This window comes from Anolis carolinensis, chromosome 1, assembly GCF_035594765.1.
Source record: "Anolis carolinensis isolate JA03-04 chromosome 1, rAnoCar3.1.pri, whole genome shotgun sequence".
Classification (NCBI taxonomy): domain Eukaryota; kingdom Metazoa; phylum Chordata; class Lepidosauria; order Squamata; family Dactyloidae; genus Anolis; species Anolis carolinensis.
The window spans coordinates 351,375,902-351,388,615 of NC_085841.1; the positions used below are offsets into that span (position 1 = coordinate 351,375,902).

Sequence of the window (12,714 nt, forward strand, 5' to 3'; positions counted from 1 at the left end):
CACACACGTAATGAAATATCTTAGAGGTGGGGCCCAAGTCTAAATTTGACATTAATTTCTGTTTCAAATACACCTTATACACATAGCCTGAAGGTCATTTTTATATACCTTATGTATTAAATAATTTTGTGTGTGGAACAAAGTTCCATCAGAAACACCAGGAAGCAAAGTGTCATCTCAGCCATCCAGGTGGGCAATTTTGGAATTGAGAGTATTTTGGAATTCCAGACAAAGGATTGTACTAGCAACTGGAATTAAGCTGTTCAGTTTTCATTGCACTGATAGATCATTTCATCTGCTGCAACATTCGCCAGATTACTCCTAAGGCATTGGGCTGAATGCCTTAGGAGTTATTCTGACTCAGGTTTTGGAAATGTTAGTTTTTGCACCTGAGCAAGTTACTGAAGGACTTCATTTTCCCCAATTCTCTAATCCAATATTCAAATGACTTTAGCATGCTGGTTCTTTGTTTCTATTTATGATATACAAGGGGAAGCAGGATTGGGCAAAATACTATGAAGTTCAAAAAAGTAACTTTAATTCACTCTGTTCTGTCTAGCTCTCACTACTTGGCTCAATATTTTAGACTGCAGTGCAGATACATGGCTTGGCAGATGATTTGAATAGTCTCTGTGATAATCTGATGGCATAATGGGTACAGAATCTCTTGAAATTCCCTAAAACAGGTTAAACAAAATTTGGTGCCTGTCTAGCATATCTGTGGAAGCTGTTCCTGCAAGTGTTTATATGTGTGCTTTAACTTCACCCAGTGACTACCTGAGGAATTTCACAGGAGTTTATTATCCAGATCGTTGGCTTCATCACTCCCATAAGAAACTCCTATTGGGTTGCTTGATCTTTTTAAACCTTCTGAAAGGGCAGTTGGAAGAAGAGAACGAAGCTGTGCTTTTGTTTCAGGCTGTTGTCTCGCTGTGGGCGGAAACTACACCAGTTGTCAAGAGAGGTTGTAATACTTGCTTCAGGTCTATTCTGCCAACAGGTTTCATTGCAGCTCTTTTGGAGAAGAGGCTACTGCCTCAGGTGCAATGAGACTGAAGAGTTAAGTCTACCCATCAAGAATAAAAATATTTGAGCAGTATGAAAAAATGTTTTAAAAAACTGTGCTAGAGCAAGCCAAAGGCTTTTCTAGTCTATTGTTCTATCTCAAGAGAAACCAACCATAAAAAGGAAAGTAAAAGAGCTGCTCATGTTCTTCAGAAATTGGTATTTATTGCTCTATTGCCTCTAGTATTGATGGGAATATATACCCTTCATGGCTAGTAGCCATTGATAGTCTCATTCGCCATGAATTGTCCAATCTTCTTTCAAATCCGTCAAATTTGATGGCCATTTCCACACCAAGTTGAAGAAAATTTTGCTTTTTATTGCCCCCATGTGCTCCATGAAGAGGTCCATCCTTTCATGTGACCCAAGTTGCACTCTGTTGGCTTATGTTGGATGATCCTGGTAGTATGAGAGGGGGGAAATATGCTCCCTACCCTTTTCTCTTTCTTCACATCATTCATAATTTTACTTTGTGGAGAGTAGGGGAGGTAGATGGGTGTAGTGAAAGAAGGAACTCTGTGTTCATGAAGTCAGAATCTCTATATCAGTTGGCCCTATCCAAATGTCCTATAAATTTACTGTACTGCAATTCTAAATATCTCTAACCAGCTTGTGGACACTTGCTCAAATATTAAAAAAAAGTTGGAGGAAGGCTGTGTTGTTCTGGAGCAGTATCATCTTACATGTAAATATCCCTAAGGTTCACCAGTTAGGAGCATACAGGTCCAAGTTGCATGGCCAAAAATATCCTAGGTATAGTGCAATGTCCAGGGTAAAAAAAACATCTAGTTCAGCTGGTTCTAAATCCCTGATGTTCTTGATTGTTACTGTTATGTGCCTTCAGTCTGACTTTGATGACAGCCACGGCAGAGGGTTTTTTTTTTGTTTTTTTTTGGGGCAAGATTAGTTCAGAAGTGTTGGCCTTGGTCTTCCTTTGGGGCTGAGAAAATGTGACTTGCCCAAGATCAACCAGTAGTTTCTTTCTATGACTGAACAGAAATATGATGTCCTAATCCAACATTCAAATCATTTTAGTATGCTGGCTCTTTGTTTCTATTTATGATATACAAGAGGAAGCAGGATTGGGCAAAATACATCCAAATCGAAGTATCTGTTACACCAGTGGTTCTCAACCTGTGGGCCACAGCCCAGCAATGGGCTGTGAGAACAAAAAATCCAGTCCGCGAACTTCCTTCCTCTTTATTTTTTTATTTTTTAATTATTTTATTAATTTTATTTCCACTCCTTCCCGCAGAGCTGACCATTGCATTGGACAGATCACATCTGCTCTAGATTATTAAATATGGTTTTCTGTGGGCGAGCAGATGGCGACTACTGGATGGCATATGTTCTGTATCAGAAACTAGAATTGATGTGGTCTATCGAATGCAATTTTCTGAATCAGCACCCAAATAACCAAAACTGTATCTAAAGTTGACCAAAAACGGATTCGTAACCCTTTCGGTACTAACATTGGAGAGTGGGCCCCGGTCAAAGTGGGCCCTGGTCAAAAAAAGGTTGGAAACCACTGTGTTACACAAAACAAAGAGGTGCTGGATATTATGCATGTTATAATGAGATGGATCAAAATTTGCTTCCCCTAAGAAGTCCTATTACTGGATTGAACTGAAAAAAACCAGTCAAATTTTATAGGAACTTGGCCATTGGATCAGAAGGTCCACTCTAGTCAGGCCTAGGAGTTGGATTTTAGTCAGAGTGTGTACATAAAATGTATAACCACAGCCAGTTTCCCACAACCCCCCCCCCCAAAAAAAAACACACACCCAAAAACAGGTAGAAAGACTAGATTGTACTCCTGGCTTGAATTTGTTTTTTGTGCAATAGAAGCTGCATGCATAGGCTTGAGACTCATCATGCATTTAGCACTTCAGCATTTCCGACAATGTGAACAAGCCCTGTGGCAACTGTGGAAAGCAGAAGAGGTAGCCAGTGATGTTTATATAGTGTTTGGTTGTTTCCATATTTAGATGAAAAAACAGAGGTATCTCTTATCTGCAGCTTCCTTTTATTTTCAGTGATTTAAGGCTGCAGAGAGAAGCCATTTCTTGTCTTACAGGCACCGTCCTTGTCTTTTCCGTCATACGTAGTGCAGCGCTTCCACCTTTGGATGTTTCTAATAATGTCAGGTATAGAAGGTCAGTTTGTTTTTTTCTCCCAGGAGAACTGAGGAACCTCAAGAATGAAGCCGTTCAAGTCTAGGGTTGGGTTAGTTCTGCATTTCTTTAAATGACTGGTGCAAAATGCCATTGCAACCCCCACCTTCTCTGTAAAACCTCATTCACATTCTTAACTCAAAAGTAAGGGAGTCAATGAAAAGCCCTTTAAAAACATACATAGGATTAAAGGGTGAAAGCTTTCGGCATCAAGAGGCCTTGGAGCTTATTCATAGCATAAAGGCATTCCTGCTTAGCATGGACAGAGTGGTTGAATTTAAAATTCTCAGAGAATGGTTGTAGCACAGCAGCAGGGCATATATGTACTTTACATTTAGATGGTTCCTGGTTTGATTTCTGGCTATCTCCGGTATTTAAGCCATGCTTTAGACAAGAAGGATAGCCCTTACCCAAAGGACTGGAATTTGAATGAACACGGTGTACATATAAATGAAAATGTATTTATTATAGTCCACTCTTCCTAAAGTAACTTCCAGGAATCTCCTCCAAGCCATGAATCAGGGTCTTCAGTATGTAGGTATAACTCAGAGTACATCTACACCATAGAATTAAAGCAATTTGTCACCATTTTAACTGCCATGGCTCAATGATACCTATACTGTCTGCGTAATTCCAAACCAATTGTTCAGCACTCCCTTTGTGGAGGAGAAGCTGAAGTTAGGGGACAAGGCCTTATCTAAACATTAGTTATGGCTTTTGTTGATAAGTTAATCCAGAAATGGTTAACACTGCTTTGGTCTCATTGAAAACAAGCAAGAAGTTTGCTGTGGCTAATTGATGTTCTGTTGTTTCACGAAGGCTTTATTTATGCTGTAATAACAAGATGGTACCTGCAACGTGTGCATTCATGGGTCTGATGTACCTGTGTAGCAGGTTATATTAATTATACTTCCCTAACTCTGCTGCCCACCTGCTCATTAAATACTTCTCTCTCAAATGAATTGCATGTTCCCCTCTGATTTGGATCTGACTGTTATGTTCCCCATTGAACTTTGAAAAGAATAGAGTTATCAGGAGTCCACAAGACATTTGGAAAAAATGTAACTCCCAGAATCTCCAACCAACATTTCCAAACTTTGATCCAGAGGTGATAAAGGTAGTAAGCGAGCTTAATCCAGACAAGACAGAGGTCCTCCTGGTCAGTCGTGGGGCTGATTGGGGGATAGGGTGGCTACCTGTTCTCGATGGGGTTACACTCCCCCTGAAGATACAGGTCCGCAATCTGGGGGTCCTCCTGGACTCAGCGCTGACGCTTGATGCTTAGGTGTTGGCAGTGGCTGGGAGGGCCTTTGAACAGCTAATTCTTGTGCGCGAGCTGTGACTGTACCTCAAGAAGCCTGACTTGGCCACGGTGGTCCATGTCTTGGTTACATTGGGACATCTGTAGGGAGGCCAAGGTGCTTGTTTATAAAGCTATTGTCCTCCCAACCCTGCTATATGCCTGTGAAACATGGACTGTCTACAGACGTCACACTCAACTCATGGAATGATTCCATCAGCATTGCCTCCGAAGAATCCTGCTAATCTCTTGGGAAGATGGGCGGACAAATGTCAGCATGCTGGAAGAAGTAAAGACCACCAGAATTGAAGCGATGCTCCTACGCCATTAATTCCGCTGGGCTGGCCACATTGTCCGAAAGCCTTATCACCATCTCCCAAAGCAGTTACTATATTCCCAATTCAAGAAGGGGAAATAGAATGTTAGTGGACAGGAAAAAAGATGGGCTCAAAGCCAGCCTTAAAAACTGTGGCATAGACACAGAGATCTGGAAAGCCCTGGCCCTTGAGCGCTCTAACTGGAGGTCAGCTGTGACCAGCAGTGCTGCAGAATTCGAAGAGGCACGAATGGAGAGCTTAAGGGAGAAACGTGCCAAGAGGAAGGTGTGTCAAGCCAACCCTAACTGGGACCGGCTTCTGTCTGGAAACCAATGTCTTCACTGTGGAAAATCATGCTGGTCAAGAATAGGTCTCCACAGCCACTTACTCGTCCACCGCCAAGACGCTACACCTGGAGGACTATCATCCTCGAACTACGAGGGATCGCCTAAGTAAGTAAGGAGGAAAGTCTTCACTGACCTGGTGCCATTTATGACATTTGAGACTTGAGAGCACAGGAATGTCATACACATTTTCTCAGAAGAAAATTTCATACATTGCAAGAGGACTTCTGAACAAGAACTTCAGTTGCTGTTCCCATCTAGGCACGTTCTCCACACAACCAAACTCAGTCCTCACCAGTTGATGTTGAAATTGCTTACTCTCTCCTGTGAACATTGATTGATATGGATGTTAGGTTGAGCTCTGAGCATAAAAAGTAAATACAACACTTGCTGTTTCCAGAAAGGGAGAAGAATGTCCTTGATGCTATGCTCTGTGTCTCAAGGAACACTTGTGATGAAATATTTAAGATAAGGAGCAAATATGTGAAGCCTGTAATTGCAGCTGCAGTTAATAATACATCTCTGTTGATGGAAAAAGGATTGAGTAATTCTCTCTCTCCTCCCTCCTCCTCTCTCTGTCTCCTTCACCCCAGAGAAGTGCAATGGCTTTGAAAGAGAGACTGAGTATATATTTTCCATTGATGAACAGAAGCGAAACAAAAATCTCATCAAAAAGTCCTATTCTTCATCTGTGATGGCATTCTTAGTCACAGCTACCAAACTGGTTGCAAGTCTGTATGTGTAGTTACAGTAGAAACAAACAATAGGGAGCAATTCCCAGGACTTGGAAACCGAGCTGGAAATTGTTCCCTATTTCTTATTTGTTTTGTAGTTTCTGAAAACTTAGAAGAAGCATGTGATATTTCTAGAATAACCTATGTTTAAAACTGTCCTAAACACTAGTATGTGCATGTTATATGTCTCTGTCAAGCTTGGATCCTAGGGTGCATCTACACTGAAGAATTAATGTGTTTTGACACCACGTGAGTTGTAGTTGTACAAGGTCTTTAGCCTTCTCTGCTAAGGAGTGCTGGTGCCTCAGCAAACAAATTCTAGGGTTCCATAGCACACCCTTGTGCCAGCAAGACTGCTGACATGAAGGTTGGGTTGCTGACCTGAAGGTTGCTAGTTCGAAACCAGAGAGAGTGCGGATGAGCTCCCTCTGTCAGCTCCAGCTCTCCATGCAGGGACATGGGAGAAGCCTCCCACAAGGATGGTAAAACATCAAACATCCAGGCATCTCCTGGGCAATGTCCTTGTAGATAGCCAATTCTCTCATACCAGTGCGACTTGCAGTTTCTCAAGCCACTCCTGACATGAAAAAAATAGCACAAATCCATGGTAGGTAAAATAGTGTCAACCATGTCTTTAGAAAGCCCAATGAAAATTCTGAAAGGATTCTGGGGTCATTCATGACCATGCAACTGGAGCACAGGATTTGGTTGATGTTGAAGATGCTACTGTTGGGGTTTCATCTCCCAGAAACCCTCCTAGGCCATCAGTGACCAATGGAAGATGTTGCAGAATCTTGCGGATGATCAATTTGATCTGACAAAATGGTTAAGTGACTATTTTATAAAGCTGAGTACTGTGAGAATAGAATATAAAAAAGTGTTAGTGTTAGGGGCATAGCTTTGTGTATGTGTGTTTGAAATTATGTGAGTGTTCATCATATGCATGAATGAATAATGGTTTTAGAGAGTAGCAGGTGATCACACCAATGACAAAATGGGCTGGCATCAGCACCTCAAAATGCTGGAAATGGCAAAGGGGAGGGGAGGGGTGATGTTCCTTGTAGTGCACGTAGTTGTTTTACAGGTTCGGTGTATTTATGAATTTCTCCCATGAGATTGTACATTTCAGAACATGGCACCCATGTGCTGTGAGGCAGAAAGGATGAAATAAAGGCAGGAACTGATGCCCATAAGACGTGCTAAAATGATAAATCTGGTGTGAAATGATTTGGGTCTGCATTGGTATATTTAACACAACCAGCTACTGCACAGCTACTAAGAACTGATAAGTCTTACTGACAAGTGTGCATGGATATGAATTTTAGAAAAGTTATGCCAAATTTAGGCAATTATATATGTCACACACACGTGATTTACATCTGCCCTTCATAGAGGGGGGAAACCATTCTAGGAAATGGCTCAGAGAAATGACTCTTCTATCCCTTTCTTAAAGGCACCATAACGTGATTGGTCTGCTTCGCAAAACTGGAGCTCACCTTTCCAGCCAGGAGCTTGTGAATGTTGGAACAGAACTCTGCAGGTAAGAAAAAGTCTTTTGACTTTTGATTCTCATATGGATCACAAATGGATGAATATCATTTGCTTTTTCCATACTCATTTACAGTATGCAGGAGTCCCTGATGATGCAGCGGGTTAAACCATTGAGCTGCTGAATTTGCTGATCGAAAGATCGGCGGTTTGAATCCAGGGAGCGGGGTGAGCTCCCACTGTTAGCCCCAGCTTCTGCCAACCTAGCAGTTCGAAAACATGCAAATGTGAATAGATCAGTGGGTACCACTCTGGCGGGAAGGTAACGGTGCTCCATGCAGTCATGCCGGCCACATGACCTTGGAGATGTCTATGGACAACACCGGCTCTTCAGCTTAGAAATGGAAATGTGCATCATCCCCAGAGTCGGACATGACTAGACTTAATGTCATGGGAAAACCTTTACCTTTACAGTATGCTTGAATGACAAAAAAAATGTACAAATAAACAGACTCCATCTTTAACACTGCATTTGGATTGACCTGAAAGTCCTGTTGTAGCGGAGCAGTCATACAGCACGTGATTGTCAACACATCTGTTTCACATAATGCTGCTGTGATTCTGAGATATCGCTGTAATTGCCCTGGCTTCATCCTGTGGAACCCTGGAATTTGTAGCCTTTTCCAAGCATAGGGTTTGCATGTATGAAACATTACACACGGTTTTTTAAAATAATGTGAGTAGAATGAATGTCTTTGAACCTAAGACCAGTTTTGCTTTGTGTGTTCCACAAAAGAGAACTAATATAGTCTTTGCCTCCAGTCTGACAGGTTCAGAATCTGCTTTGTCAAAACATACTTAGCTGGTAGAATTACTAATGGGTGTGGCTAAATAAGAAAACCTCATATTCTTTTGCAAATAAACTGACCCCACGCTTAGCCTTTTCTGCCCTCTGAAGAACCTGTTTAACTGGCTCGCCTTCGAGGATGGCAAAATGCTTTGGGGCAACAACAACAACCAGAAAAATGAAATCAATCAGAAGATGATGCAAGTTTGTACCAAGGCATTTTGCTAGCTGGAATTAGGTTACCAGTTCATTGTGTGTTTCTTTCTGAAAGGGTGCTGGTGAATATAAATAAATACATTGCACATCTGGTGAAATCCTCAGCTTTTAATGTGAACTGCAGCTGTGTACAAACAGCCTTTTGAAATTCTCCATCTCTGTGGGCATGCAAATGGACAAGGGACCATTTCACCTAACTTCCCACAGGAAGGAGGAACTTTCTTACATGCAGCGTCTAGCAGTATTTTTTTCTTTTATGGTATTCTTTTGTTGTCTTAAATGCTTTTTTTTCTATTAAAAGAAAATACTGAAGGCACAATGGGAAAAGACAATGTCTGAATCCCATTGTAAATTGCATAATTTCTTTTGTCTCAGGAGCAACTTGAGAAACTGCAAGTCGCTTCTGGTGTGAGAGAATTGGCTGTCTGCAAGGACATTGCCCAGGGAACGCCCAAATGTTTGATGTTTTACCATCCTGTGGGAAGCTTCTCTCATGTGTTCACATGGGAAGCTGGAGCTGATAGACAGGAGTTCAACCCGCTCCCCGGATTCAAACCACCGACCTTTCGGTCAGCAGTCCTGCCGGCACAAGGGTTTAACCCATTGTGTCACCGGGGGCTCCAATTGTATAAAATAAGCAGAGTGATTGTGCAATAAAAATTAGTCTGGAAATTGCACCTGAAACTGCATCGCTTTACCTTTTTCTTCTAGCTGTCATTTACTGTGCGGCAGGTGATAGCAATAGGGACGGGGTCGGCAGCTTATCTACCAGTTTTCATCCATCCTAATGGCCAAGACTTAACATTGTTCTGCAGCTCTGTGTGGGCTGGATGGCATCTGTCACCACAAAATGGTGAAGATATTGGGAGATATTTGGCAAAGATGCCAATTGACCATTTGATTGATAAAATATCATGTGCTTGAGCAGTTATCAAAGAATTGTCTTCTGCGAAATATTGCTTTCTCTCTAATGTAAATAGATGTTATAGAAATTCTTCTACATACTTGCAGGCCCCACTTGGGCAATACGTCTATTGCTTCTGAAATGGGGCAGAGTGCATGAGTGTTGCTTGCTTGAAGATTATGTGATAGATGATAGACACAAGACTTTGGCTTGCTTACATAATCAGTTGTGTCTAGAACAGGAGTAAGGAATGTGCAGCATGTGTTCACCACTCTAGGCACCACTATTGTTGCCCCATAACTCATACCAAAGACTTCCAACCACCCTTCCTTCCCCCTCTTTTAAAAAATGGTGCTCAGCGACATCTTATTTGGCCAGAGATTAATTCTGATTGGCAGCCCTGTTATAATGACCAGTAAAAAAATTAGCTGATCGTTGGCCTATTCAAATTAAGTTGCCAACTCAATCAAAAGCGGTAAGGTGTGTGTGTGCTGAGTTTGAGAAGAGAAGCAACCAAATTCCCAATTTCTGCCTCTGCTCTCTCTTGTCTATATATCAGCCAGCCAGTTAATGAAATCCAAGGATGTTTTCCTTCAGGTCTGTTATCATAGCATATCTCCCAGCCTAAAGTGCAGTTCCTTTCTGATCACAGCTGTCAGGGAAAATTATGATTCTGACAGAACTTTGACCATGCCTCTAATGCCTGATTATCTTTCCTGTGAAATAAAATATGGAGTGGGGTTTTTACGATCTTAATCTATCATCAGTCCTGGCGGGTAGGGAGACTGCATTTAAAAAGGCACTGGCAGGTCGGCAGAAAGAGATGGTATCCTTGAATGTGCTTGAGGCAGAATTATCTTCCCCTCATGCCAAATCACTACTCTGCTTATCAAGGCTCTTCACCAATAGCGAAGCATAATCTCTTCACTATCTGGGTGACACTTTTCAGCTACAAACATCTCAATCTCCTGCAGGGCTTAAGTGCAGTTCTGGTGGGAAGTTGAAAGTAGAGCAGATTGGTAAGAGCGTCTAGAAAAAAAAAAGATAAAATAAAAACATATATCTCTGCTTTTCTATGTTTTGGGACTTTTGCCCTTAGGACAGGCCTGTACAACATACGAAATATTAAAACAATGTGTTGTCGAAAACAGTTTTGTATAATATGGTGACCTCCAATGGTTTGTATGGGGAGAGAAGGTTTGTATATGGCAGTGGTTGCCAACCTATTTTTGACCAGGGCCCACTTTGACCAGGGCCCACTGTCCAACATTAGTACCAAAAGGGCTACAAATCAGTTTTTGGTCAACTTTAGTTTGGTTTTGGTTATTTGGACTGCTGATTCAGAAAATTGCATTCAATAGACCACATCAATTCTAGTTTCTGATACAGAACATAGGCCACCCAGTTAGTCGCCATCTGCTCGTCCACAGAAAACCATATTTAATAATTTAGAACCGATGTGGTCTATCCAATGCAATGGTCAGCTCTGCAGAAAGGAGTGAAATAAAATAAATAGAATAAATAAATAAATAAAGATGAAGGAGTTCATGGATTGGATTTTTGCTCTCACAGCCCACAGGTTGAGAACCACTGGTATATGGGGAGGCACACTCTTTTGCAGTGGCTCCCAATCTTTTTTTGACGAGGGACCACTTGATCAGGGACCACTTTGACCAGGGACCACTGTCCAACATTATGAATCAGTTTTTGGTCAACTTTATATTTGGTTTGGTTATTTGGGGTGCCGATTCAGAAAATTCCATTGGATAGACCACATCAGCTCTAGTTTCTGATCCAGTAGTCGCCATCTGCTCGCCCACAGAAAGCTATATTTCATAATCTAGACCTGATATGGTCTATCAATGCAATTTTCTGAATCAGCTTCCCAAATAAGCCCAGTAACAGGCCTAAAAACGAAGACACCCAGGCGCCCCTGCTTCCAGGTGCCACATGGAATGGCTCCACTCAGGGGGAGGAAGGAGGAAGAGAAGCAGCAGTCAGGAGGCTTTTTGTCATGCCTTTTGTGGGTTGTCAGCCTCTCCTGTCCCGACATCCCAGTTGCCTCGACACTATAAGAGAGTTTTGCAAGACCAGTTGCTCTCGTTGCAACAGTGTAGTTACGGTGAGGCTGTGGACCATATTTTAGTCCTTGGGCCACAGGTTGGGAACCACTGCTCTATTGAGATCCCAAGCCATTTGGGGATTTCAGTGTTGTCTCAAGCACTCTGAATTCAGACCAGAAGCATATTGGTAGCCACACGTCCCCCAGCATTTCACAGTTGAGAGTCAGGACACATGTGGTCAAGCAATAGCAGAATGTAGTCAAGGTGGCAAAAGGCATTAATCAAAAGAACACAGAAACTAGGGGATGTTGAACCACCTAGCTTTGACCTTAGATTACAGGGAAAAGCAATTATCTACCCCTCTCCTTCTCCAGAAGTTGAATGCAAACTTCTTTTGCACTTTGAATTCAGTCTGCAACAACTTTAGTACAATGAAGGTTAAGGGGGAAAGTTGGAGGAGGAGAGATATATCAGGACATATTAGAAGCAGCTCAAAAAACGGAATGATTGCAGATTAATCAGAACTGCCTATGTGAAAGTAGGGTAGGTAAAGAGTATAGCAGTTAGTCAAGAGAGCTTTTCAGTGTTGTGAAACATACAACCTGTCTTCTGCTGGAGATCTCACAGTTTTTGGCAGAATCATATTCATTGAGGTGATTATGTGTGGTAAGGAATCATGTGTTTCAGGGTCTGGCCCTAAGTCCCCAACTTTCATGAGTTATCCCAGGGTGGGAGGTGAGGATGCAAATTCTCTAGGTTTGATGGGTTTAGCTCCAGGCAAAAAGAAACAACTATGTTCCAACCTCCACCTAATCTAGAAGCAGAACATTTAGCAAAATGTGCTAGGCTTAATTGATTCGTTTGTGTAATAGACGTACCAGGCGATCAATCTATTTATTTAGTTAGCGCCCTCATAACCTCCTAGTTTGGAGCCTCCAGTGGCTCAGTGTGTTAAAGCACTGAGCTGCTGAACTTGCAGACCGAAAGGTCCTAGGTTCAAACCCGGGGAGCGGAGTGAGCGCCTGCTGTTAGCTCTAGCTTCTGCCAACCTAGCAGTTCGAAAACATGCAAATGTGAGTAGATTAATAGGTACCGCTCCAGCAGGAAGGTAACAGCGCTCCATGCAGTCATGCCGGCCACATGACCTTGGAGGTGTCTATGGACAACACCGGCTCTTCGGCTTAGAAATGGAGATGAGCACCAACCCCAGAGTTGGACACGACTGGACTTAACGTCAGGGGAAACCTTTACCTTTATCTTTA

The 12,714-nt window shown here is 42.2% G+C and overlaps 1 protein-coding gene across 3 annotated transcripts in view; it reads left to right on the forward strand.

Moving 5' to 3' along the window:
• LOC100559032 (60 kDa lysophospholipase) overlaps window positions 1-12,714 on the forward strand; it is an 88,357-nt gene that overhangs the window by 50,411 nt on the left and 25,232 nt on the right. For all 3 annotated transcript variants that reach the window (XM_062968536.1, XM_062968537.1, XM_008105139.3), the window contains one exon: window positions 7,388-7,474. In XM_062968536.1, coding sequence (XP_062824606.1) covers window positions 7,388-7,474 — 87 coding nt within the window. The remainder of the gene's footprint in view (window positions 1-7,387; window positions 7,475-12,714) is intronic.